This window comes from Chionomys nivalis, chromosome 23 (assembly GCF_950005125.1).
Source record: "Chionomys nivalis chromosome 23, mChiNiv1.1, whole genome shotgun sequence".
NCBI classification, from domain to species: domain Eukaryota; kingdom Metazoa; phylum Chordata; class Mammalia; order Rodentia; family Cricetidae; genus Chionomys; species Chionomys nivalis.
The window spans coordinates 18,063,467-18,091,448 of record NC_080108.1 but is presented as its reverse complement, the minus strand read 5'-3'; the positions used below and the strand labels follow the sequence as shown (position 1 = coordinate 18,091,448).

Below are 27,982 nucleotides of genomic sequence, written 5' to 3'. Positions count from 1 at the left end.
GCTAGTTATAGTCTCAATTTGGATGCTATAACCCTATCTCTAGAGAATGACTTCTAATTTATATTATTCTGCAATTTAAAAATGTGTTGTGGATCCTGTAAAATTAATGAAAACAAATACCTAATATGCCTGATGGACTTCTGTTACATGTTACATCATTTTGTGTGTGTGTGTGTGTGTGCGCGCGCGTGCCCACACAGTTTGAATGTTCCTATAATTTGAAGCTACTACAGAGGTAGATAATGTTGGGAAGTTAAAAAGAGGCACACAATTTTAGAATTGAGTCTGTATAGAATTTATGGTTTTTTGATTTATTAGCTGGGTGTTCTGGAGGCAAATTACCTCTCAAATCTAAATTTCCTTACATGCAAAATGCAAATACAGTGATCCTAGCCCCAGAGGATTAAAGGTGGCTGGTGATATCTGGGTTCTGACTAAGCAGCTAATATTGTTAGTGTCATCCTTTACTTTTTCTTTTGTCTGCTGTCTGAATGTTTTGTCACCATCACTAAGAATAAAGTCCTAGTTCCCGCCAGGACTCACGCTGCTCTCACACAGGGCTCTCAGACCTCCTTTCATAAACATTACCCTCTGCGTTACCCATTGCTCTCTGCACAACTACCCTGGCCCTGGCCTTACCGCCAACTCATTGCCCCTTAGGTTCTTACACATTCTGTGCTGGTTGCCTGAAATTATCTGTTTCATTAGCTCTACTCTTTATCATTTAAGTCAGTTGGCATCTGAGAGCTTCTCCTGATGACTTATATGAGGAATCAACATTGTATCCCTCAGTAAAAGAAACTGTTTCAGTAGGACCCTTGTTTCTCTTAAGTCTTCCTTAATATATAACCAGTATCTAGACTCATAATAAATACCAAATAAATATTTGTTGAATGTTGGAGGAAATATGTAATTTGATCTTTAAATGTCTAGAAAATTCAGTATTTTGAGGTATCTTAAGATTTAGATTTGCAAGGGGATACAAAAGAGGGAGACTTCAGGCACAGTGCATTTATAGATAATAAAGTGGCATGCTTTTTGGTGTTACCTTTTCAACAAGATTTTGCAAATTTATCCATAATGGAAAAGATCAGTATGAACATGTAAAACAAATACTTATATCAAAACCTAATACATTTCCAAATACTGACCCAGCCCCATCTTAGGTTATAAGATTTATATTTGCTTTTTATGGCTTATACAAAAGAAGTCAACATTTTCTGTGAATATCTTCTAGAGCTTTTGTAAATACATTTTCTTTTAGGGCACATATGCTTTTGAATATGTTAAAATTTGCACATCCACAACACCTCATTTGTACTGCTTTACAATGTAATCTAAAACATTTGTGTTTAACTGTACATAAATCTCATTAATCAACAAAAGCTATCTAATTGAGCAAATACTTTGCTGGAAATAAATAATAAACAGACTTTGCTCTGGCACTGCAGCTCTGTGAAACCTTGTTTATCTCTATACAGAATACTGGTATTGTCACATAGAAGATTGGATGTGGTTTTTATTGTTGTTATAGAGAACTAGATAATCCTTTATAGTTGCATTGTGTTTATTGTGGACTATAATTTGCTCCCAGCATTTCATATTTGGTTCAAGGGAATCATCTCAGTAAATTGCAGAAGCCCTTAGTAACATGGCTGTTAAAGTTGAACTTTGGATGCTATTGACATCATCATCATCATTATCATCATCACCAACAGTAGCCAGTTATGAACTGGGCTTTTTAAATCCTTTGAGCTCTATTCAGTTAAATTTTCCATTTTTCCCACGGCTATGTGAAGCATCCTTTTGATGGAGTAAGTCTCTAGCCAGTACTGCGTGTGCTGTGCCACCTAATGCTGCTTATTGTCCTGCTAGTTACCACTTCCCAGTATCTGTTGATGATAAATTTCATTTCCCAAATAATTCATTTTTAGAGTTTTTACTTTGTAATAAATTGGAAAGAAAAAAGCTGTGATTCTCTATCATGAATAGAGAGATTATCTTCCTTTTCACTTAATCTGTTGTACGGTGCTGTTATTAGGGAGAATAATGTTACATGTTGCTTCAAAAGTAGCAGGTTAGGACAGATAAAAGTCACACTAGTTGCTGGGAATTGAACTCAGGACCTCTGGAAAAGCAACCATGCCGGCATAACACTCTATGCATAATAAATAAATTAAAAAAAAGTCACCCTAGTTTATAAAAAATGAATTGTTTCTTTATTGTTACCTAATTTATTGGTCTAATTGACGGATAAGATAAATGCATTTCAATAATAGTTTTACATTCTGTAGAACTTAAGGCAAAGCAGTGGACTTTCTAAAGATGTATTAGGTTCCTACAAGCTTGTTGGTTTGTTTATGGGTTTCTGTCTTGAACTTCAGTAACCTAGTATATTGCCAAGTGAACTTCCTGACTGAAAGTTGAACATCCTATCAGACTAATAAAATTTTCTTTTTCAAGTGGAAAAAGTAGTTTATAGACTAACAACTTTATTGTAACTTAAAGTTACTGATTTAATTAACAAATTGCTTACAGAATTGTAGACTCTTTACACGGAAGTTTATTGATCGGGTGATTTTAATGTTCAGTACAGTGACGTTAACAAATTCATGTTTAGATTTATTATCATTAAAAGTGAATTTCAGCATGACTAAAAGAGGCTGTATACTTATTTCTCCATAAATAGGACATTTGAATTAGCAAACAAGTGCTTGCTGTTTGATTTTGTTTTGGGTTTTTACTACACGAGAAAACTAAACATCTTAAAGACTAGTCTGCCTGCCTTGGTCTCTGTCTCTGCTTGCAATTGGACTTCCTTGGTCTGTTTTATATCATCCTTTTGAAATTGTTTTACCATTTATGTTTTTCTTTTCAAGCTTCATATTATTTTTATAAGTATTTCTCTAACCCATCGTTTGATTTTGGCCAGCAGGGCTGATGTTCTTCCCAGTGATGGATGACATGGCAGTGTAATGATATCATCTGCCAAAGACTGAGCCCAAGTGTGGCTCAGCTACTTAGTTGTGGGATAAGTTAGTCAGTTGCTTAAAACTTAGAGCTTCAACAGTCTGCACTGTAAATTGGGATAGTTATAATCTCCATGAACAGCTAAGAGTATAAATGGGAGCACACGTGTGCCTAGTTTAATGTCTGATATTTGTTAAGCAGCTAATAAGTGTTAGGAATAGAGGAAAATGGTAGTGTGTATCCCCTCATCTTCCCTTCCATCCTTTCTGGAAGTAGAAACTAGTATTTTGTTAGTACTGTGTGTATGTTTATATTTGTATGTGCTCATCTTTCTTGGTATATCTTTAAGTTAACTTGATAAGAAAGCTATTGTTCCCATTTCTTTTGATTTTAAAAATATTTCAAAAATAAATTAAATTTATATTAAATTAAATTTATATCAACAAAAATAAATTCCATAAAATTATCTAGATATAATTATAATACTTTAAAAGCATATTTTAGTAATTTCCCCACCCACTTCTCATTTTTCCTACTTTTCTGACACCCTACCCCCATCCTCACAGACTTTCTTTTTCTTATAACACTTGAAAAACCTCTCGAATATCGAACCCAAATCACTCATCATAGACCAGACACAGTATAAATGAAATTCTGCCCAAATGTCAACACTACACATGTTCCTCTAACTGCCCTGTGGCTGTATAGGACAGTGGAAACAGGATATTAGAAGATACATGGGCTTTGTTCTCAGGTGAGGTTACAGATGAGTTACTAGACCACATAGTCTTGCTGAACTCAGAAGACTGTTTTCTGGAGCCATGCTAGAAACCACACGCAATTTGGGGCTCACAAGAATGTTGAAAACATTCATATAAGTCACCTTTGACAGGGGCATTGAAAGTTAGAAGTCTGTTTCAGAATCTGTTTAAATGTGACCATTTAAGACACTATTGCCTTAAATGGAATAATGTCTATACTGCATAAATGCAAGCTAATAATAAAATACTTTAATCATAGTGGTAGTTTTGTCACCATGATCTAAAAGGGAGATGGAGGTAGAGGAAGTGGTAGAGATCTCTTAAACCTTCCTGTACTATTTTAGTTCCTTCATCTGCAGGCCTCCATTTCACTGGTTTCTAAAAAGGGTCTTAACCAGGGCATCCTAATTCACCAACTAAAAGAAACAGAATCCCTCTTGTGTATTGTAGGTATGCTTTTGTGTCCTGCCAGACTTGGTTTGGTTACAATAAAATCATTATGTAGTTTCCAAAGTAAACTTTAGGTAGTAACTAGGCAGAAGTTGAAGCTAAGGGACAACTTAATTACTAATGGTAGATACAAGAAAGGCTTCTACTCAAGACAGTGCTGAGTAGTTGCCCTGCAGATGCAAGAAGACTGAACAAAGAAGGAAAGGTGTGCTCATGTCTGTGCTCTTGAGAACAGTAGAATGTGTGGGTGGACCTTAGCAAAGGCCGCAGTGGGGAGGAACAGGCAACACCAGCTTGTACTTCCCTGTGTTAAGCCCTTCATGTTCCTTTTATCCATTTCTTTTTTTTTCTGTGTTGATTCTTTTTAAATATTTTTTACTCTCTCCCCTCCTCCTATTCATTTCATCCATTTCTTGAACTAGTATTTGAATTATCATATCCCTGTGTACATATTATAGAGCTAAGATCCAAAGAAGTTAAGACACTTTATAAAATTATGTAGCCAAGAAATTCAGTACTTGGTTTTGAGTCCAGAAATACCAACTCTGCATTATATACATTGTATCTGGCTAACAAGAAAGACACAATGGGGGAGGATTAGGGCTGCCAAGATATACATCCCAGAACAGAAGAGGCTCCTTAACTTGAAGTGTGTGCCAAAACAGATTGAGTAAGAATATGAAATTGGGTGATACACTGTATGCTTCATCCCTGTTTATCTTAAATGCTTAAATACCTTCATCTAGCATAAAACCAGTGTACCTGATGCTTTGCAAGCAAACCCGGATATGGACAACCTTGTGAAGAGTGTAAAGTTAGAAGTGTTGCATGTAGTGACATTTCATTGTTATTTTAATAAATAAAGCTTGCCTGAAGATCAGAGAGTAAAATGGCCCCACTGGTCAGCCTTTCAGACCAGGCAGTGATGACACACACCTTTAATCCCAGTAGCCACGTGAATTTGCCATAGAAACCAGGTGGTAGTGGTGCACGCCTTTAATCCCAGCCCTAGAAAGGAAGGAATATAAAACAGGAAGAGACAGCTGTCAGACACAGTCTCCTGAGATTCCTGGAGACAGAATCGCCATTTCAGACTGAGGTAGAGGTAAAAGCCAGTGGCTGGCTGCTTTGCTTTTCATACCTTCAGGTTGAATTCCAATATCATTTTTTGGGTTTTTATTAATCTTGCAACAACTGTGAACTTTATAGAAGAAACCCACTTGTCTTGAACAAATTAGAGGATAGCAAAACACTGAGAGGGAACTTGTTCCTTTTTGTGTTCACTGGTTTTAAAATGCTTTCAAGTAAACCTGCTCTCCTCATTAAACTGTTTTCTACATTTGTCAGAAAAATAGTTTTATGTTTTTAGTCTTAGGTCAGAAGTTGCTCATGTTTGTACTCATCAGCTTTATTCGTATACCGCTTATGTTCATAATATCACTTAGCAAAGTCACATTTTATCTTTAGAATTTTGGTGTTTTATCTGTTTGGTGCTAGGGATCAAACCCAGGATTTTACAGAAAAATCAAACCCAGGTGTTCTACCACTGAGCCACATAACCAGCTTTTGGTTTCTAAATTTAAAAAAAACAAACAAACTTGAATTTCATAGGACCAGAGCTTCATTTAAAATGGGGTTTTATAAATGTCATGATGAGACTAGTATATATAGCCTTGTAGTTTCCCCTGTATAGTGGACTTCAAGAGTTTTGAAGGTGTCTCCTCTACCTAGTGATTCAAAGGAGTATCTTTTTTTTTTTTTTTTTTTTTTGGTTTTTCGAGACAGGGTTTCTCTGTGGTTTTGGAGCCTGTCCTGGAACTAGCTCTTGTAGACCAGGCTGGTCTCGAACTTACAGAGATCCGCCTGCCTCTGCCTCCCAAGTGCTGGGATTAAAGGCGTGCGCCACCACCGCTCGGCTTCAAAGGAGTATCTTAAGGGGTTGGGGTGACCAGTTCATCCCTTCCTAATGGAACTGAAGTTTGTTAGCATATAGTGTAACCTATTAATAACCCAGTCTTAATAGACCTTGCTAGTATTGAAGATCAGATTGAAGCCATCATCCTGATAGTTCATTATTTGATTATTAGCATGATATTAACTATTTAAAGATTCTAGACTTCCCTGTCTTTATCAAAAGAACATCCTTAGGCAATTTTCTTAAGCCATTTCTGTTCTCTTGCAAAGAGAAAAAGAGGATAGAGATTATTTGTCCTGTCATATGCTTGAATCATCAAAGCTGCGTAAACCAATCATTTTCTGCTCTGAAGGCTCAGAGAGCAGTCAGAACTATTACATCATACTTAGAATACTAAATCTATGCCTGGTAATAGATTTTGTATATTAATGAGATTGCTTACTTGCAGGGAAAATGCTGGTGAACCAGATTCCTGGAGCAGTTTATCCTATGAAATCCCTTATGGAGACTGTTCAGTGAGGCACCATCGAGAATTGGACGTCTACACATTGACATCTGAATCTGGATCACATCATGAACCCCATGGAGATAGTTGTACTGGACATATTTTTAAACTGATGAATATCCAACAGCAGCTAATGGTAAGGGAAAGTTTTCATTTTAGTTACTTGTCTGCCTATTCCCCTCCCGCTGTGAGTCTTGCTATAATTAGAATGTAAATTTATAAAGGATTATTAGTATTCAATGTTGCTATGCTGGTTAGTATTTTGTTACCTTAACACAAACTAGAGCCATTTTGGAAGAGGGAACCTCAGTTGAGAAACACCTGCATCAGACCACAAGGGCTCGGTCCCTGGGTGGATAGTCTGGGGTTGTATAAGAGCGCTAAGCAAGCTGTGGAACTCAAGTCGGTAAACAGGGTTTCTCCATAGTCAGCTCCTGCCTTCACTTCCTGTTTGATTTTCTGCCCTTATATCCTGCAGCAATGAACTATGCCTAGAGTTCTTTCCTTCCCAAGTTAGATTTGGTCATGGTGTTTAAAACAGCAATAGAAAACAAACTAAGACAGTTGCCACTTAAGATACAAAACTGACATTTGGCTTGTAGTAGCAGAAGACTGAGATTTAATTCTTTTTTTTTTTTAACTTATAGAAGACTTTGTTTCCTTGTGTCCTCCATCCCCACTTGCTCTTTTAATTTTTTCGCCTCCTCTTCCACAGTTTCCTGAGGTCTGAGGGAAAGGGAATTGGTGGAGACATGCCATTCAGAACTGAGTTGTTACATGGTCTTAAACGCTCTGCACTTTTCTCTATATTTGTTCCCATCTCCTGCAGGAGGAAGTTTCTCTGGTGATGGCTAAGCAAGATACTGCTCTACGAGTGTAGCGTAGTGTTGTTAGGCGTCATTTTATCGCTCCGTTCCTGTAGCAGAGCAGGAGTATTTATTTTTCCTCTAGGTCCACCTGAGCACTGTGTGGCATAGACTCCATCTCACGAATGGGCCTACATGCACTCAGATAGTAGTTGCTCCCACAACTTTTACGCCACTACCGTACCAGCGTATGTTGCAGGCAGGTCACCATTGTAGATCCAAGGGCTTGTAGCTGTGTATGAACTCAAAGACACAGTGGTGGCGTACACAGGGACTGCACAGGGCTAAACCAGATGGGATTCCAGCACCAAAAGCGAAAATGGACTCAAGTCTTCATCCCTGACCCAAAAGCTGTCTCCAGTCGATAACTGCTCATAAAGGGAAAAAATTGTTTTTTCTAATAGAGCCTCACTGGGTTTATATCCACACTTAAGAGCAGGCCTCATGCCCAGCAATAGGTAACCAACACAAAACAAACAATGTTTGTGTGCAAATGTTTATGTTCCTGTATCTGTATGTTTCCAGGGCTTTTTACTTTGGCTCTTTTTTTTCCTGTTTGTTTGTGTTTGTGTTTGTTTGTTTGCTTGTTTTGCCCTATTCCATTTTGTTTTATATATTTTGTTTTAGGTACCTGTTTGTCTTCTAATGAAAGAGAGAATAAAAGTGTGTGGACTTGGGGAGTTGGAGGAGGGAAACCGTGATTAGAATATATTATATGAAAGAATATTTTCAATCTGTGTGTGTGTGTGCATGTGCGTGCACGTGTGCATGTATGTGTGTCCACCGTTTTTACTGGGCTTGTGTACAGAGCTCAGAAGACAACTTCTATGATTCTGGGTTTAGGGGAATCAAGCTCAGGCTCTCAGGCTTGCATGGCAAGTGCTTTTACTCCCTGAGCCATCTTGCTGGCCCACAGGGCTGGGATCTTTACATTTTAAACTCTTCCCAAATTTCTAAAAGATACTCATACTCACCACAGATGTGCACATGTGCAGCAAGTAGAACACATTTTTTCTGTTATGAATTTTTTTTAATGTTTTAGAATTATAGGAGGCCATAGTGTCTAGATTATTGCTAAAGACCAAGAAGGGAATTGACTCCTTAGGAAAACCCTTTCACCACTGTTCAGGGAATGATGATAGAGCTGCCATGTTTAAATGAATAGTTGACAGTTACAAAGGTCATCAGAAAAATAAGGATTTTATAATCCACTCAAGCACTGAAGATAAAATGGTTGCCAGACATAAAATCATTACAGACTCCTTGGTAGCATTTATTGTGGGTAATATAGACGTCATGTGGCTGCATCTCTCTGCATTTGAGAAGCTAACTTTAGATAATTTTTCCACCCAGTTTATTTCAAAGCTGATTTGATTTGGAAACAGCCTGATAATAATTCTATTTAAGGTCATCTAGGGCCAGCTTGATGCCAGAGGCTTCTTTGGCAACAAGCATTATTTCTGAAACAAGCAAGCCAAAAAAAATTCTACACTAGGATTATATGAAATGGTTTATCCTGCTTTTCTTTTTTTTGGAATATTTTTTATTTTTATGTGTGCCTGTGCAACTTGTACATGCAGTATGTATGCGTGTGCATCATGTGCATGTAGTGTGTTTGACTTGTATCCTGTGCCTGCATTTTATATATCTGTGCACCATATACGTGAAGAGTATATGTCTGTACCATGTGCATGCAGTGTGTATGTATGTCTATGTACCATGTGCATGCAGTACTCTCAGAGGTCAGAAGAAGGCATTGTATATCCTGGCACTGGAGTCCTGAGAATAGAACCCACGTCCTTTGGAAGAGCAGCCAATGTTCTGAATCGCTGAGCCATCTTGCCGGCCTTCTTCTGCCTTTCTGAATGATTTTATTTCCAGCCTACCATTTTCCTTTGAATAGACTATTCTGAAATTACTTTTTCCTCTTTTGAACTCTTACTTAACAGATGGTCCTCTAATTAAGAAAACTCAGCTTGTACATTTCAATGTTACTTTGACCATTCTTTAGACAGCACTGCCCACTTGTTTCTTTAGTCTGCAGTGTTCACCTTTCATCAGGGGCATTGATTTGCTGCCCTAACTTTTAAGTGACGTTTCCCAGGCTAGTATTGAATACTCTTGAGGAATGCAGCATACACGTGTTTAGTGGAAAGTCTGGCTGGGGTATGTGCTAATAAAAAGACGCCAGCAAGGATCACACATTTTACTCTTACCTACAAACTTCACAGCAGCTTTAATGAGAAGGAATAGTCTGATGATATAGACTCAGTATATTTACAGATTAAACATAAGTTAGACATGATAGGAAGTGTCTATAAAATTATTTCAATAACAAATAATAAATGGAGAACAGATATTTTAAATAATTATGTATCAAATAAATATTACTGTAATAGTTGCTGAATTTTGATATTATAAACTCATTAAAGGTTCAGCTCTATTTATTTGTCTTTATTTTCCTAAGCCTTATCTGTATATCTATGATATTTTTATATTTATCTTTAAGATTATTATTAGTTGTGGGGGGTCGCATGTCAGAGAGTAGGTATAAATAAGTGCAGATGCACATGGAGGCCAGAGGAGGCTTTTGAATTCCCTCGAACTGTAGTTAGAAATTGTGGCAAGCTGCTGGATGTAGGTAGGTGCTGGGAATAGAAGTCTCAGGCCCGCTGCAAAAATGGCATGCACTCTTCAACACTGAGCCATCTCCCCAGTCCCCTTTCTGCTTACTTTATAACTTTTGATTAACTGTAATTTTTACTTAGCTTTTCTCTCTCTCTCTCTCTCTCTCTCTCTCTCTCTCTCTCTCTCTCTCTCTCTCTCTCACACACACACACACACACACACACACACAGAGTAGCAAAAGATAGTCTTCATAGTTTATATAACAGTGCTGGGTTCTTTCTGTCAAATTGATAAATTGTGATTGTTTTACCCATTTCTTTCATAATTTTTTGTATTTGTTTATATAATAATATGAAAAAACTCTTAAGGTATGCATGGTAATGTGAGCCTATAATCCCAGTAGTCAGGAGGCAGAGACAAGGGATTAAGTGGTTATGTAGCCAGCCTGTCTACACAGCAAGTTTCTCCTACATAGTGTGGTCTTATCTTAGAAAATAAATAAAACTAAATTACTCACAAATTTTAAGGTGGCAAAAAACTATTTTTTGATAAGAGTTTTAATACCCTCCAACACATAGGACCCTTGGCAGTAGTTGGTAGTATACACTGTCTTTTATTTAACATTTAGTATGGATACAACAAAAACCACTTTTTATCAAACTGATACATAGTACTCCTAATTCTGAATCTACTTAGTTTAGGTATGTTGGGTTGAGCATATTTCAAGGATATAGTTCTAAGACTGAATATTTTGATTGAAAGAGTTTTAAAACTGGTTAGGCTTTGATTTTACATTAATATTTGAGGCAGGTGGAAGTAGACTCTGTTCCTGTAAAGACCTAAGGATCCTCACTGGCTCTCATTTCAAGATGTCAGTTGTGCTTTTTAAAAACAAAGCTTTTGAGGTCTAATTTCAAATCTATTTTTTAATAATGGAAGTCAGTCATTGAGTATAATCTAAATAAAATGTGACATCCCCATGGATACACAGATGTGGTCAGAGGGCAGTGCAGCATTAAACTGAGAAGGATTGGAAAGACAGTTCTGTCCAACAAGACTTTGCTAGCAGGCATCAGTGACATCCTTTTCTCACGATCAGCTTTGTTTTGTCACCCCCCACACACATATTCACCTTTCTTTTCATGGTCAATTTTTTAAAAAGTATCTTTGATTTCCTCCTAGAAAACAAACTTGAAGCAGATGGACAATCTTATGCCCTTAATGGTGACAGCACAGGATTCTTCTAGTGTGCCCAGTGCCCCAGAGACAGACGGCCAGTTCCTTTCCTGTGCACCAGAGCCTTCTGACCAGAAGCCGCTCTCTTCTGAAGAAACCAGCAGCACTCCATGTTGCCGAGGGAGTCTTGAGGGGAAGGCTGCAAGTTCCTGTGATTTGTCAAGTGTGGCTGAGGAAGAAAATGCAGTCTGTGCTCATAAGAAAAATAAAGATGTGGAGAGGAAAGGGGAAGAGGAGGAGCCAGCATCTGCCGTGGACACTGGGTCTGCATCTCATCAAGACAGCTGCCTTCAGAGCACACCCGACTGTGGAGTAAAAGGCTCCGAAGGCCTTCCATCCTTTGGAAACAGAACCGAAGTAACTGGAACAAAAGATTCTGTAGTGGCCACAGGTCAGCAGTCCCTGAGCAGCAGTGGCCATGTGCTGCAGGAAGTCATGGTCGCAGAGCCAGGGGCATGCCAGCATTCCTCTGGAAGGGAGCTACTCGACAGTTCTTCAACAGTTGCTGGTGCCCCAGAGAATGCAGGAGAACTGGAACATAGCTTACTGAACCCAAACGGTACCATCCAGAAGAATAAGCATCAAGTAGGGGAAGTCACAAAGGAAAGATTGGAGAATTCTGTTGTAAGCACAGCTGAGGCGTCTGGTGTTGAAGCTTTACATGAGCCTGTGGAGAAAGCCAATATTACAAACCATGTCATTGCCTCCAGTGCCCTGGGTGCCAACATGCCTGCTGAGTCGTCACCTGCCTTGAGTCCTGGAGAAATCCCCACTGAGAAAAGAGGAAAGAAAACGCAGGAGAGAAGTTGTGAGGAAAGAACTGATGCTCTAAGTGAGCAGAGCTCTCTGATGTCTCCACCTGCTGCAGAAGACACGACTTCGGGTGGACTAGCACCTGATACTCCCCTAGCAGACCTGTGCGAGACACCATCGCCATTGGCATTAACCTATTCTGGGCCAAAACCAGATGGGATACCAAAGCAGGAATCAGAATCTAACTCATGCCGTGCTGCAAGCCCAAACAGCCAGGCACTGCTTTGTTCTGCAGGCGGGGCTGGCACATCTTGTGCCGAGTCTTCGTGTCAGCAAAACACAGTGGCTCCTAGTGGGGAGCTGGTTGTACAGCACTGTTGTGGTAAGGCCAGCCTGCCAGAAAGCACCGGAACGCAGCCAAAACCCTGCACCACCCTCTGCTCAGAAGACTCACAAGCTGACATAGTCACTTGTGACACTGTGAAAAATACCCAGGAGTCTGTGGGGATTTATCCTCTCTGTGTTTTAGATGCAAAGAGCCAGGGAAAAGATTTAAAACAAGATACAACCTTAAATGTGCTTGGGGATGTTTCACATTTGCCTTCAGTTGTCCCCCAAACTGAAAAGGAACCAGTGCCAGACCAGGTATCGCTACCAGGCAGCAGTTTCTCTCTGGCAAGCAGTCCAGAGAGTGAATCAGTAACCAAAGATGACGCACTTTCTCTTGTCCCCTCCCAGAAAGAAAAGGGAACAGCAACTCCTCAGCTCCATAGAGCTATAGCTTGTGGAGATGGCCCAGATGGAGGAGATTCGAGTGATCCCGGGAAGCTAGGCAACGGGGCCACTGGCCTGTGTACACCCTCTGCTGTAGAGCTTCAGCCCAGCATGGGGAACACCAGCCCTGTAGGCCTTGGTGGAGAACAGGAGGGCCCCGGGCCAACAGCGACACCTGAAGTTCTGAGCGGTGATTCACTACAAAGTGTGGATAAAGCTGCTTTAGTCTCTGAGTCTCTACAGCCTGAAGAAAGTGGCAGTCTGGTGGTTCCAGAAAACTCAGCAGCTCTGGGGCAAGATGACAAGGATGAAGCAAGGACGTGTTCTTCCGTTAAAGAAGACGGGAATTGTTCAGAAATGTCAAAGGAAAACCAGATAACAACACCTCCTGGGCAGGAGATACCGAGAGTTTGTGAACAACCTATGTCAGCCGTCTGTGCCGGAGAGAAAGCACTGCAGCCCAGTCACTCAGCAGGCACACCCTCTGCTGGGCTGAAAACAGAAAGTAAGCATAACAAGGAAGTGGCCACACAGGTCTGCCCACTGACTGAAGGTGGGGCTCTGAAAAACCTGGTGCCACCAAAAGCAAGTCTGGCTGCAGATTCAAAGCAGAAAGTCCCGGGTGCAGAGCAGAGCGGCTCATCTCTGTTGTCAGATGCATCTGAGGCCCTTCAGCCTTCTGCTCTGGATGCTAGTGCGAGTGCTCAGATCCAAGGGGAAACGAATGCTTGTGTGGTAAGCAGAAATGTGATGGAGGATGGGCCAGTGCCTAATGCTTTATCAGCTGTTGCTGAGCCCAGAAGAAAGGATACGTCACATTGTGTCAAAGACAGTCCAGTTTCAGAGTTGTTCAATGAAGAGAAGATAATGACTCCAAGTTTGCCACAAGCTTTTCTAGGTGAAGGTGTCACTGGCTCACAGGAAGGCATAACCCCAGAGATAGTGCCACTTGATTGCAAGAGAGAAAAACTGGAAGGAACAGACCTCAGCCGTGACATGAGTAACTCCAAAGAGGCCCCAAACGATGAAGAAACAATGCAGCCTCTTGCCTTGGACCTCCCCACAGAGATAGAACTCTCAGCTCTCAATGACAGTGTCCTCCCAGCTGGCACGAAGCAAGTAACACAGACCTCAGTCCAGGAAAGTAATGCCACCTCTCTACTTGGAATCCAAGTTGCGTGTGTACCTAAGGGAGCGGATCCCATAGAGGAGACCGCCACTCGTATAGTAGAGGCCATCATCAAGCAAGTCAAGGCCTCCAGCGCACTGTTGGCTAAGGGAGAAACCAGTAGTCCATCACTGCCCATCCCAGAGCCTAAGCAGCTGCAGCATGTTTGCACAGAGAGTACGTGTACTTTCCCACCTGGGGAGACCCTGCACATGGATAAGACTCATGAAGAAATCACCGGGAACTGTGTTGTTGAAACGGAGGAACCAGAGAAAATTGTTTCACCTGTGGACAAGCCTGAGCCAGCACCAGGTAAGCTTAAGCAGTTTATAAAATCAGTAGCTTCAGAGAAGCATGTTTCTGTTATGTACTGGCAGGAACGTGGATGTCGTTACTGTTTTAAGGTCTTGCTTGCTCAGTAGTGTAAGTTGCCAAGTTAATAGTCACTACTGTCAGGAAACACGTGTCAACTTGGGTTGGACAGATTTTACTTCCTGTATTATAGACTCAAAGGTTGGGGATTTTTTTTTTAGCCTACACTGTCTGTCACGCTGGAGCTGTTACAGTTTCTAAATCTGGAAGACAGCACCTGGGTCTGAGGTGGTGTTAATCAAGCAGTTTAGTTCTTTTCTTTAGAGCCACAGAACACAGCGCTGAAATGAATGTGCTCAGCTTACAAGTTGGAAACTCTCCTAAGTCATTGTCTGTATGTCTTGTAAGAGAATTTAAAGTCAGGCCAGTTTCACGAACAGCTGTTTCGAGAAGTACTCTTAAAATGAATATCTAAAATGGTGATATGAAGTCATTGGTTAAGTCGGGGGTGTGTACTCCCTCCTTTTCCTGCCTGAGGAACAGACCCCCCAGGTTTGCTGCTTCACTTTTGGGCAGAGTCTGGGAATTCAGAGTCCTGCACAGCACAGGGGCTAGGATACAGGATTTCCGCCCAAGCCCAGTCTGCCGCGCTGCTGTCACCAGGCAGACCTTGTGTCTGCTTATCTTGGTGAAGCAGCTGCACTGAGCAGATTGCTCAACACAAGCAGCCTCTTCATCAGTGAGTAGCCATGTCCAGAGAGAGCAGAAAGAAACCACCATTGCTCAGTGGAATGAACTTGCTCACTAGAACGTCTTATGGTGTTTGAGACTGAGGCTGAAACTGGCGTCAGAATGGCTGATCATCTTGTCTTCTGAAGTTCCTGAAGGTCAGTTGGGTGCAGACATTTCTACACTACCTGCTACCAGCTGGCTGTACCATGCCCCTCAATGCGTTTTTGATAGATTTTTTTTTTAAACTGTTGGCAGTGCTTTTAAGTGTAATGCTTGTTGTGTGTGTGTCGGGGGGGGGGAGGTGTGGAGAGAAATGAACAAACAATAATAAAGAAGTTCCCTAGGAAGATGGGGTTTAAACATAATGCCTGTGCCCCGGTAAAGGGCTTTCTGGCTGTTTTAAAGCCCAACGTCCAGCAGTGGTTAAGTGAGGAAGCTGAGGTGGGACTTTTGGTGACTTCGGGTTTTTGAATTTAGTGCTGTTTTAGGTTGACGTCTATCTCAACACTGAAATGAGGTCTCTAATTCTTAAGACAAGGCACCACGGCAAGTCTATTTTGGGGGCCTTGGCAGGTTGACATTTCAGAAGCATGGGAGTGGCTGTAAGTTGATGCCTTGCTGTTTTCCTTTCTTTGGGTGCTCTGTCCTTGGCCACCCAGGGTGGGATTAGTTCTCCTTCTTGTTCTGTGATCACAATTTGACCTTAGCAACTGTGAACTGTGAAGTTTGTGTCTGCATCACTGGATCAGAAAAGGTAAAATAAGAAAAAGAAACCTAGCAGAATCTTAGACTTTTTGTTTTTAAGTATATACAACTGTAATAAAGATACTAAGAAATAGTGTCTTGAAAATGAATGAGTTCGGGGTTGGTGTACGTAGTGTAGATGGATTACTTGTTTTGTTGCCAAAAGGACTCATGACTGGGTTGGTTCTCAGCCTCCAGCTACAAAAAAAGTAGCCAGTGGTGAAGAAATTGGTGCTTTTCTTCACGAAAAAGCCATGACTGAGGAAAGTCCCTGGTTACGTTGCGTGTACATATGAGTGTGATCTCATAGCCAAGGGTATTTTTTGTGAAGGTTGCCTTCCATTCATGGATTGTTTTTTAGGTCAGGTTTAGCTGTTGATTTGGGAGTAGCCTATTAAAAGAAGGACTTGTGACCTTTGCCTCACTGAAAGCATTGATTGGTCACTGTTCCCCGAATGTTGGTGGTGCTTAACCAAACCAAGCTAATCTTGCCGTCTCAGTAATCAATGTCTACAAGTTGTACTGGTCCATATTTTTGTTGATTACATATAGAAAAGTTGAGGTTATGTTAAAAATCACATTCCTGGGTGCAAAAAAAGCCATATATATCCCCCTATATACACATAGTTGCTCTTTCTCTCTTAGAAATATTTTCTTTGAGGGATTTTTGTAAAAGGATTACTTCTTTTTAAAAAATAAATAAAACTTGAGTGTATGAAAGCTAACAGATTTTTGTTCTCTGGGCAGACAAACTTGGCTACCTATTTTAAATTACTAGTAAGATTGTATAATTATAAAAGAAAAGACAGTAGAAAGAATTGTGAATGTTCTTTTGTTAGGAATGTGACTTTCCCAATCAAAGATCTTGTAGAGGGTCACAGTGCTGTTAGTGTAAATGAGTCCTAACGTGAGTTATTATTTGATGAGAGAAGCCTCAGTCTTTCAGATGGGGATTGTTTTTATTGCCAGAGAGGTAGCATTGCTAGGTTATTAACAACACATGGAAATGAGGCAGAATTTCCATTTATACTTGGAAAATTAAGGTAAATTTTGACTATTCAATCATTGTTTCCTCTTTAAAGAAGTGTCAGAAGTCTAAATTTTCCTTGAACATCATTATTATCACTTCCTGCTTTTGTTGACCATGTGGCCTGGTAAGAGAGACTATTACTGTTGGATCTGCTGAGAGCATGGTCAGTATAGGACAGACTGTTTCATACTAAAACAATAACATAAAAACCAAAAAAATTGTTTTTGGTTTTTTGTTTTTTGTCAGAAAGAAAAGAGTGTCTGATTCTCTATATTTTGCTTTTGGAAGGAATGATATTTTTAAAAACAATTTACCTAAATGTCCAGTCTTATTGATTAAGTTGATGGTATAGATAAGGGTCTAAGATTTTATCTCAATTTTAATGGCTTTTCATTTTCTCTGTACAGATATATTTTTCTATAATGGTGTCCAGAATGTACTGACTTATTTCAGATATTAGTCTGCACCCTTATAGTTTATGAATTTACTGTCACATGAGTTCTCATAGATTTTCATGAAAAATCATTAATGAAATGAACTCTCAGTAGCGGATGAGTTGAAACTCCTTTAGCTCTATACTCATTTAAAGCTGGGAACCATATAAGTACTAGCTCTATGGGGTCATAAATGGCACCCGCTCCTGCCATTTAATAGAAAAACAAACAAAACAGATGAAACCCAGAGTTTGTTGTGTAAATTCAAAAGCACATAGGAATTTTCTTTAAAAAAAAAAAAAAATCAAATATACTGTCTCTGAATAACCCGTATTCTCTTCAGAAATGCCAGACACTAAAGCTGAAGATGAAGTGGATTTTCTGAATAAGACCAGAGCTCCTCCTGAGCAGGAGGCTGTAGGAAATGGAACTACCACACCCAAGATGAAGCAAGGCCCTGGAACCCAAGCGGTAAGTGGCATCTGCGGGCCTGTGTGGACAGAGCGTTGCGCCTTGGTCTGCTTGTTGATCCGTAGCCTTAGTTTAGCGATAGGTTGGTTTACACCAGTGGTTTTCACTCTTCCTTCTTGTTCCGCTTCTGGAAAGAAGGGTTGTCTTTGTGCGGCTCGTGTTGGTGTCGTCAGAGCTTCGAAATCGCTTCCCGACGTGAATCCTTTGGGCATTACAACTAAACGTTATTCCTGTGAGCGCAAGACCTTAAAACTGGCCAACACATTTACATTGACACAAGAATTTATACCAAAATGTATGTCTTCATTTTGGAGGTCACCATAAAGTGTCTAAACTATGAGGAATATCATTATTAGCAAAGAAAAAAACATTGAGTAAGTATTTGTGTAGCAGCTTTATGAAGATACATACATTAGCAACACCACCATTCAAATAAAATATGCTTAGTAGCTTTTTATATTTATAGAACTGCATACCTGCTACTGCCTGTTTTATCTTTTGAGATTTACTCGTGTATGTTTGTTTTGCTCGCATGTATGTATACCATGTGTGTGCAGTGTCCACTGAGCCTTCTATCCAGCCTGATTGTTTATGTTCTTGGTGTGACATCGTCATCTCAAAAGCCCTATGCCCATTGCAGTCTGCCCTGCCTTTCTTACTTCCACTCACCAGACAGTCAGGAACCTGATTTCTCTTTTTAGACATTTGACTTTTCTTGAACTTCATATAAAGAGAATTATAGAGCATGTGCTCATGACGTCTGGCTTCAGTGGCTTAGCCTAGTATTTTAACGTTTTATTCGTGTTGCATCATTGATTATTGTCAGATAGTATTTCATTGTAAACATATACCATCGTAGCATGATTAATAAAAACCCAGAGATAGACATTGGGGTTCAACCTGAAGGTCAGAAAAGCAAAACAGCCAGCCACTGGCTCTTACCTCTACGTCAGGCTGAGATGGTGATCCTGCCTCCAGTAATCCTCAGAATGAGATGGAGCTGAGACCTGTCTCCTCCCATTTTATATTCCTCTCTAGGGCTGGGATTAAAGGTGTGTGTCACCAGTTCCTAATCTGTAAGGCTGACCAGTGGGGCTGTTTTACTCTGGTCTTCAGGCAAGCTTTACTAAAATACAAATGAAATATCACTACATACCATTGTAAATAAGGTATATATTTTGGAATGCTTTGTTTTTGGAGCTGTTAGAAATCATGGGACTTTTATGGACACACACAGACACATTACGTAGACAAGTTTTTGTGTACATAGTAGTGGAATTATTGGGCCATGTAGTCATTCCAAATTTAATATTCAGAGTTTTAAATTTTTTATTATTTTAATTATTGGGAAAGGAGTATGTGAGCATGAATGCAGGAACCCCTGGAGACCAGAAGAGTGTGTGGGATCCCTTGGAGCCAGAGTGATCTGGATGCTGTGAGTGGAACTTGGTTTCTCTGGAAAAGCAGCATATGCCCCTAACCACTGAGCTGTCTCTTCAGCTTCTTCAGTAGGTTTTTAAAAGCATTTCCTCCTGGTTTAAAGTTAATAGCTTTCAGATCAAGGAAACTTGCTAAGAAGACTTTGTGTTTTATGCTTTGAATTTTGTGCTGGCTAAAGACAGACTTTTGGAAAGCCGACCAACAAGTTAATGTGCTCACATACACTGTCAGTGTTCCTTGGCTAGACCTGACAGTGTTTGCCTTTCAAAGGCTAAAATGGCATTTTTCATTAAGATTACCACAGTAGGTAAACAGAACTGTACCATCCCAAACCGCTTGACATTATGAGATGATAACAAAGCCTCATTTTATTGGAGTACGGTGGTAAGATGGTGCTGGCTGTTCCTGCCCACCACTTGCTGCAGATAATATTCCTGACTAGTGCCTGGGTGTTTACTTGTATAGCAAGCATTTTTCAGATAAATGCTGCTTTTGCCCCAGGGAAGAATTGGGAATATAAGATTTGTGGGTGCATGTGTCTTTGATCCAGAAAGTCCCTCAAAAAAAAGGAAGGAGCAAACTCAAGTCCTTGAATCCAGACACTCTAGTTTTGTTCTTTCCTAGTTCTTTTCTTCTTGTTTCTTCCTGTAGTTTTAGGGGTTGAAAGAAAGAATACACTGCTGGTTGCTCAGCATACCTCATTTTCCTGAAAAGGAGTAGAGCCTAGAAGAATCATGTGACTGGCATCAGAAGCAGGTGGAGTCTGGAGCTAGTTCTTCTAACTTAGGATGTAGAGAATCTCTTACCTTATACTTTGTGTCCTTGTCTCCTGGGATATTTTTCAGGTGCAAAGGAAGTTTTTGTGTCGGCATCATTATTAAAATACTTAAAGTCTGACCACCACTCTCCTTTCCTCTCACTGTTGTGCTGTGAACTGAAAGAAAAACCCATGGACACAGACTTTTAACATTTCCTGTGTCTTCCTCTCTTCCACTTTAATTCTTCTCTTTTTATCCATTAACTATATTTTCACTGTGTCAGAAGAGAGCAGGAGTCTGTAGGAAAGTTTTAGTTTCTGTGGGACATATATATACAGTCTTTGCCCTAGCTTGTCCCCTTGCTGGCACATTGGGAAAGCAACAATACATGGAATGTTTCTGTACTTCAGTGAACCTTGTTTTAGACACTGAATTTTGAATTCCATATGATGTTCAGAGCATTTAATATTTTTGCTTTAAATCTTTTCAGTCGTTAAAAAATAATAAATCTACTCTTAGATTTTTTTTCAGGGAGTATACACAACCAATAGTAGACTACTGGCAAGAAGTGTGTAAACTTCTGGCAAAAAGAATACTCCGTACCAGTGAAAGTTGAGCAAGCAAGCTCTTTGTTTTTCCATTCCCTTCTCTCTTCTTGATTTTTCTTTTAAAAAACAGTAAGTTGGGCATAATGCTACACGTGTGTAATTCCAGTACTTGGGAGGCTGAGGCAGGATAATTGCCATGAATCAAGGCCAGCCTGGGCTATGTATATGAAGACTTGCTCTTTAACACAACAACAACAACAAAAATGTTCTCTTGTATAACCTCTAATTACTACACTGCAAATTGGGTTAGAGAGCTCAATTCTGTCTGAGCTAGATTTTTGGTTTAGCTCTGTATAACTCAATTTTCTCATCTCTGTTCATCATCTTAGCCTTAAAGTTCTAGTGTCTGTATTAAGGAAAGGGTTGACTGAGTTTGTGATTGTAGTTGGGGGTGGAGTGGCATTTGTTTAATGTTATTTAATCCAGACTTTCTGACACATACCCAGGTTTTGTTTTGACCTTGGGAATAAGCCAGTCATTGCTTCATTGAATTATTGCTTCATTGACTCATTCTCTTCCAAACAGAAAACAGAACAAATACATTTGTCTGATAACCTGCAAGACAAGAGTGATAGGGAATTTGTGGCAGTTTGCTAATAAATATAAATACAGAGTTTATTTAAAGAGAAACCTGTGGTTGAATTCCTGTTTTCTTAGTCCAGTGATCTGGTGCTTGATCTGCCAACCAAGCTGTCCATATTTCTCACTTCTTAAGACTACTTAGCATGTGCTAGAAGTCCGACTTTGGAGAATGAGTGCTTTAAAATCGTGGTACGTACAGGGCTCAGGCAATATCAAAGTTGATGTCTCCTTGTAGTCTCAGGAAAAACTTGAATGTTAAATGCCACAAAGTTCTCAAAATCTCTAGCTTGAAAATTGTTCACAGTCCAGCAGGCAAAACTGATAATCTGCTCCTAAGGGTCACTCACATATGGCACTTCGTGACTGTGATTTGTGAAGTATTGCCACAGTTTTATTAGTAGTTCGAATCCAGTATCAGACATTGCTTCCTCTTACATAACTTGCCTAATTTCAGGGGTCTCTAGATTGTCTTCTGGTGATCCTTTCACCATTGAGGGTTGGGGTGGGGTTGCTGAGAAAAGTCTGGCATACAAGTACAACTCCAGTTGAACATAACTATTATTACTTAATAACTTTAGATTCTGATGGCCTGCCATTCAGATAAGGAGTAGACGAGGATTCAGACTCTGTTTCTATCTACTGAGCTTACATGATAAAAGCTTCAGGAATAGCATCATACAGTAATTTAAGTTGGGAGTTGTAAAACTTGGTTTATTTCTGAGACCTTAAAAATTTGAAAGAACATCTTATTGAAGTCATTTGGGATAATTAAATGTCTTGTTTCACCACTAGTTAAATTGTCACTTGGGCTGTAACCCAAGCTTGTGCTGTGAAATGTTTCTGTTATGCTCTTCTTTCCTGAAGAGTCATCCTAAGGTGTGCACTTGGTTTAGGGTGAGTGCTTTATTCCATACTCCAGTTCTAACCCGCTGTGTCAACTCTTCGTGCTGTCTATTACAGTAGGAGAAATTTCTCTTTCTGTTTGAGCATCTAAGTTGATTGTTTCCTAATATCTTGCATTTTTTTCCTCCATAAAGTGCAGCATGCCAAATGGGAAGCGGGAGAGATGGTATTATGTTTGTACTTGGAGAAACAGAAGCCAGGGGACCGTTTACCTGGAGAGTACGATCCAGTGGAACCAGGGACACATTTCTGATTCAGCTTTCCTTTGCTGTAATCTAAACGCCCCTTGTCTAACAGTGGTCTTTTATTTGTAAGGTATGGCCCAGTTCATTCAGAAAGAGCTTGCTTCACTGTGGTATCTGTTCATTGAGGCTCTGTGAAATAATACCTTTCCCAAATGCTCATTGCATAAGCTTATTAACCATGTGGAACAGTTAATCCTGAAAGCCAGTGTATCTTGTCAGGATGCCCATGGGCCTAGCAGCCAAACACTCCAGAGCAAATACTTCCAAGGACAACTATAAAATCCCATATGTTGAAGATTAGGTTACTGGGAAAGTATACTTTTGTTTAATGTATTTCCCAAATCAAGAAAGCACTTTCAGTCAGAATTCCTATTTTGTAGTTAGTCATCTAGACTTAAGATTAACTGAATTTCTATTCTTAGTTATTTTTTACAATATTAACTTTAATGTTCAAAGCTATGATCACTGCAGCCTTGGTCTTGGATTGCCTCCTATTAACATCATCTAGAGTTCTCTGTCCTTTTATCATTTTTAATGGGAACACCATGTTTTCTTCTCTCATCCTGAGGGGTAAGCTGTTGTTTCCACATGTCCAGGAGCTGAATTAGAAACATCTCTGCTTCTTGTTGTCTCTTCACAGCTTTCATGCTCAGTCGCAAGAGGAACTTACCGTAGTTGCAGGACTACGTGGTGACTTAGAATAACACTTTCAAGATAGCTTTCCACCATGCCACTGTACTAAGAGTTTTCAGTTTTTAAAAAGGACCTTTGAAGAACATGGCTGCCATCATATTCACATATGTGTTTGTGCTCTTTTTGTCCCCTAGTAAAAGTCAAATTGGCCTCTTTCTGAGTTGCCAATAAATTTTCTCTACACACATTTGACATTTAAAAAAAACCAATTCCCTCCCCCTTAATTATTCCTTTTGGGTACAATGCAATAGCCAGCATCAGCCACAGGGAAGCTTACTTCTGAGTTTTGGGACAGCTTTCTCTAAGTTCTAAACTGGAGAGTTTCCAGGAAAATTTTTCAGTCACTGTTTCTGCAGATTTTCAGTGTAGTTGTGGAAAAGATAGGCCTCCAGAAGATCTCAGACTGTAAAACCACATTGGCAAAACTCTTGCCTTTGTGTAGAATTATCCGGAGATAGCATGTATAAGGATAGGACTTAATGATCTGGTTATACATTTTTAAATGGCCTTGACTGATTTAATTCCCAGGTCTTTATTTTTGTATGTATACTGGTCTTAGATACTCTCTAATGTTTGTTCTAGCTCTTAGTTTTGACCACACATAAAAAGCCTCTGTGTTTGTCTGAAGTGTAGTGATGTTTCCTGGGCAATATACATATAGTGCAAGCGATTCTGGAATTCTACTGGAAAGAACATAGAATCAGGAGTCTGGTGGTGGCCTTTGCCTGCCAGCCTGCCTACCTAACATAACTGACCTGCAAAGATCCTAGAATCACCTACACTGCAGAAATAAGCCAGTTTGCAAGTAACTGATCTAGTAGGTACCCAAGGTTTAAGAAATTTGAATAGGAAAGTAAGAAAAGTAGCATTTACCACAGAAGTATGAATAATGCAAGTGTTCAGTAGTGGTGAAGCACATGGGAATTAGTAGTGTTTCTGCTTCAGTATCTCCATTCGTACAGTGAAAACGTACCTTCTCCTTACCTTTTGACTCCATGCACTGATATGGGCGTTCTTCCATTCCGAGAACTCCTAAAGCTCTGTCACTGCCTTTAGATAGAAACAGTGTGAAGACACAGTTTCTAACTGCTTACACCAGTGCACATGTAGTATTCCCCAAAAAAACGTTAGCTGGTAGGAGCTGGCAAGATGATTCGGTGAATACGGACACCTGTAGCCAAACCGGCATACCTGAATTCCATTCCTGGGAGCCCATGTGGTGAAAGGAAAGAACTGACTCCCCAAAGTTTTCCTTTGACTTTCATGTGGGTGCACGTGTACACACACATGAGGGGGTGAGTAAATAGATGTAGATATAAAGATATAGATTAAATAAAAGAGCATGGAACTAAATAAAATGTTAAGTATTTAAAGTTCTCTGTGTTCCAGATTTGGTAACTATAGGAGTCTGAAATATTTAAGAAATAATTGTTCTCATGACATCTGGATGTAAGGAATTTTAGTGATCATAAGGTTATATATACCCTTAAAGTCGACAAGGCATGAAGGAATTTTACCCTAGAAACCCCAGAACACCAAGCATTGTCTGCCCGACTAACTAGTGGCCCAACTATTTCCTTTTAGCCTACCTTAGAGTTCACCCCTGTCACTGAAATAAGCCAGGTCATCCAGAAAGCTCCCCAGTAAAATTTCTCCAAGAACACTATTTGTCATCGGGGAGATCCATAGATAGGACTATCTCTACTGCTCAGTTACCTTCCTCTATTTCATTGATTCTTTTAGCCCTTGTTCCCACTCCCATACTTGGGAGGAATTATGGGAAGGACACAGATAGATATGTATTCTTAATCCCTTTTATAGCCACTAAACTTTTGCATCTGCTGCACTATATATAGCTTTGAATACTTCCTTCTAGCAAATTGCCATCTGATAACAGGTTCTTGGAGGCTTGTGGCTGGACCATGTGCTAATCACACTGTGGAGTGATCTAGATACATTTGAAATTCCATCCACATCATCTTCCCAGAGGACAGCATCATTCTTTTTACATATGCCTGTTATAGTTGCATCCCTGAAGTCTAACGAAAATAGCTATCTACCTTGAAGTTACCATTGTTTCCAAGTGAGCAGCCTGCACGAGTCACATAGCAATCTGATTTGCTTACTGATGTTTTCTAACAGTGTGAAAAGAGAAACAGTCTCGTGCTTTCCATTTTCGTCACTCGGGATATCTCCTGGTAGACCTGGACAAAGCAGAAGTGTAGGGTCTCTTTTCTAATACCCGTTTTCTTGTGCTGCTATGAAAACGGTAACTTCTGGGAAATGTGCTTTGGCCAGTTTTGTTTCTTTTTATGTGTTTGTAAGGATATGTGCACACATATATTAAGGGTAGAAGTCAACCTCAGATGTCATTCCTCAGACATCCACTGCTTTTTTCTCTTTTTTTCTTTTTTCTTTCTTTCTTTTTTTTTTTTTTGAGACAAAGGAGACCCTCAGTGACTTGGAATTTATCAATTAGGCAAGACTGGCTGACTAGCAAACTGTAGGGATCTATCTTTCTCCACCTCTCCAGTGCTGACAAAGAAGTATATGCACAGCTGGGTTTTTGATGTTGTTTTGTTTTGTTTTCAATTAAAATACAAGCTCCCCAACACACACACACTTCAAACAAACATGGGTTCTGGAGAATCAAATTCACATCTTGATGTAAAACACTTTACCTAATGATTTATCTCTTCCAACCCAGCTGTTTCTATTTTGACATCATTAACTTATCTATTAACCATCCCTCCTTCTCTTGTATTTCTTTTTTCTCCTGAACTGTCTATAGACTAGTGTCTTTTTAAGCAGAAGGCCTTATAGATGAGAGGGTTGGGCTTTGGTCCCTCCTGGCTGATGAGACAGGTCATTGGATGACTCCTGGCCTTTGGAGATTGGGTCGGGGCCTGGGCCATTCTGGAGACCAGGAGTGTTTGATGAGAGGCCCAGAATCAATGCAGTGTGCAGTCTTTACTTGAAGGTAGAAATACATTTACTCTAAAGACCTTAGGGATATTTTCTTCTTATTCTACCCTTGCAAGGCTGGAACTTATGGAAAGCCCTAGAACATTACATTGGCAGTTGGGAAGAGAGAAACTATATATATATGTCTATTATGAGTCCTTCACTTTAGACACTTACAGTGAAATTAAGACAATAAATTGTAATGTTGGAGTATGTCTTTTCTTTTAAGGGATAGTGCTGTTGCGTAGTTACCAAATATATTTGCCTTTTACAAATCTCTACTGTTTTGTGTGCTGAACATTGTAATAGAAACAAGATTATATGAAAATGGGTAAAGTAAGATTTGGACTGTCCCTCAGGAAGGTTTGTTGGGAGAAACTGGTGAATGAGGTACTGACATAGGAGCCGGGTGGACCTGAATTGCCTTGTTTAGGTCTTGCTTTACCATACTCCTCCTATGTCTTGAATTACACTGTCAGACATTAAGTGGAACTCTGTAGAAATAGTTCAATCAGGATTTTCCCCATTGACAACATTGCTTTTCTTAAAATAGGGAGTCAGTATTTTCATTACAATTCTAGAACATGATGTGTATATCATGTATTTCTTTTGTGTTTTTGTTTTGCCATGGAGCAGTTCCTGTCCATAATGCCTATGTGCACAACACAATAGACTTTGTTCCTTCTTAGGAGTCATTAGATTTCCCTAATAGAATGATGGAAATGGGTATTGGAGCTCTGGCCATCCTCTCGTTAGTGCTGAACCCTGGTGCTGTGTCTGCTTCACATCAAACCCAGTGAATTGATTTTCTTCTGGGCCTGCTTTCTTAGAGTCAAGAAAGGAATGAAATATTTACTTGACCCTTTTACAATTGCTGCTACAGCTGACCCCATTAAAAGGAATACCCTACAAAAAGAGAATGCATGTATATTCTAATTAAGGCTGTGATCTATAGATTTTTGTCTTTGGCTTACCCTTACCCCTCTCCCACAACCTTTTAGGCTTCTGTGAAATCACCAGAGATGCTTGCCATTGGTGAGGTGTGGTGGGACACATTTTTAATCCCAATAGTCAAAGGGCAGAGACAGGTGTAGGTGTATCTGTGACTTTGAAGCCAATATGGTCTACTTAGTGAAACCCAGTCAGCCAGGACTACAAAGACCATTTCAAAAAAAAATAAAACAAAGCAAAAAAGAGCCAAACAAACAAAACTGTTACTAATACAGAGAGGATGGCTGTCAGCTGCTGCTTTGGTCTCATACTGGAAGATACTGGTAGTTTTAGCTGGCTTTAGGGAAGGTGGTTGGAGTGGGTGAAGTGGGTAAACCCATGCCTTAACATACCCAACTATTTTATATTGCTTATGGGAATCTATATTTTTATATGCCTGTTTCTTGCCATGACACTGAGAAGGAGCCAAAGGTTAATAAATAAATGCATATCCTTTAATGACTAAGACCCCAAGTCTGTCTTGTTGGTGTGTGTGTGTTTGCACACACATGCGTGTATGTGTTTCTGGAGGGGATGCTAAGATAGGGTCTCACATAGCCTAGCTGGGGCTGGCCTGGAACTTGATCTGTAACTGAGAATGCTAATGAGATTTGGATTCTCCTGCCTGTACTAGAATTGCGGATCTGCATTGCTGAGCTCAGCTGAACTAGTCTTGCTGTTCCTTTAGCTTTGAACTCTTCCCTACTGGTTATTTGATACCACTCTCTGCAGAAACTGACTTTTGTGAAAAGCTGTCTTGATTTTTCTTTTAAGTTCTTCTAGATTAGTTAGTAGAATCTTAGGGGAATAGAAAGGAAAGGAGCAAAAAACAGAAGGGGAAAACGGAGAAATTAGTGTGAGGATGGGAAAGAGAAAGATAACTGAATTTTCGTTACTGAACGGCATGTACCACACAGCCATAATAAAGTTAACTGCAAAAACTCTGAAGTTCAAAATGGCAGTCAGCAAATACCTTCAAAGCTAGTCTGCTGTAAAATACAGTGGGTAAATTTCAGCAGCTGCTGCTAAATGGGAGAGCTGTGGGTCATC

General features: G+C 39.9%; 1 protein-coding gene across 1 annotated transcript in view; it reads left to right on the top strand.

The window, feature by feature from the left end:
• Akap13 (A-kinase anchoring protein 13) overlaps positions 1-27,982 on the top strand; it is a 264,078-nt gene that overhangs the window by 115,149 nt on the left and 120,947 nt on the right. Inside the window, exons 6-8 of the mRNA XM_057755917.1 lie at positions 6,545-6,737; positions 11,278-14,338; positions 17,622-17,749. Of these exons, the coding sequence (XP_057611900.1) occupies positions 6,545-6,737; positions 11,278-14,338; positions 17,622-17,749 (3,382 nt within the window). The remainder of the gene's footprint in view (positions 1-6,544; positions 6,738-11,277; positions 14,339-17,621; positions 17,750-27,982) is intronic.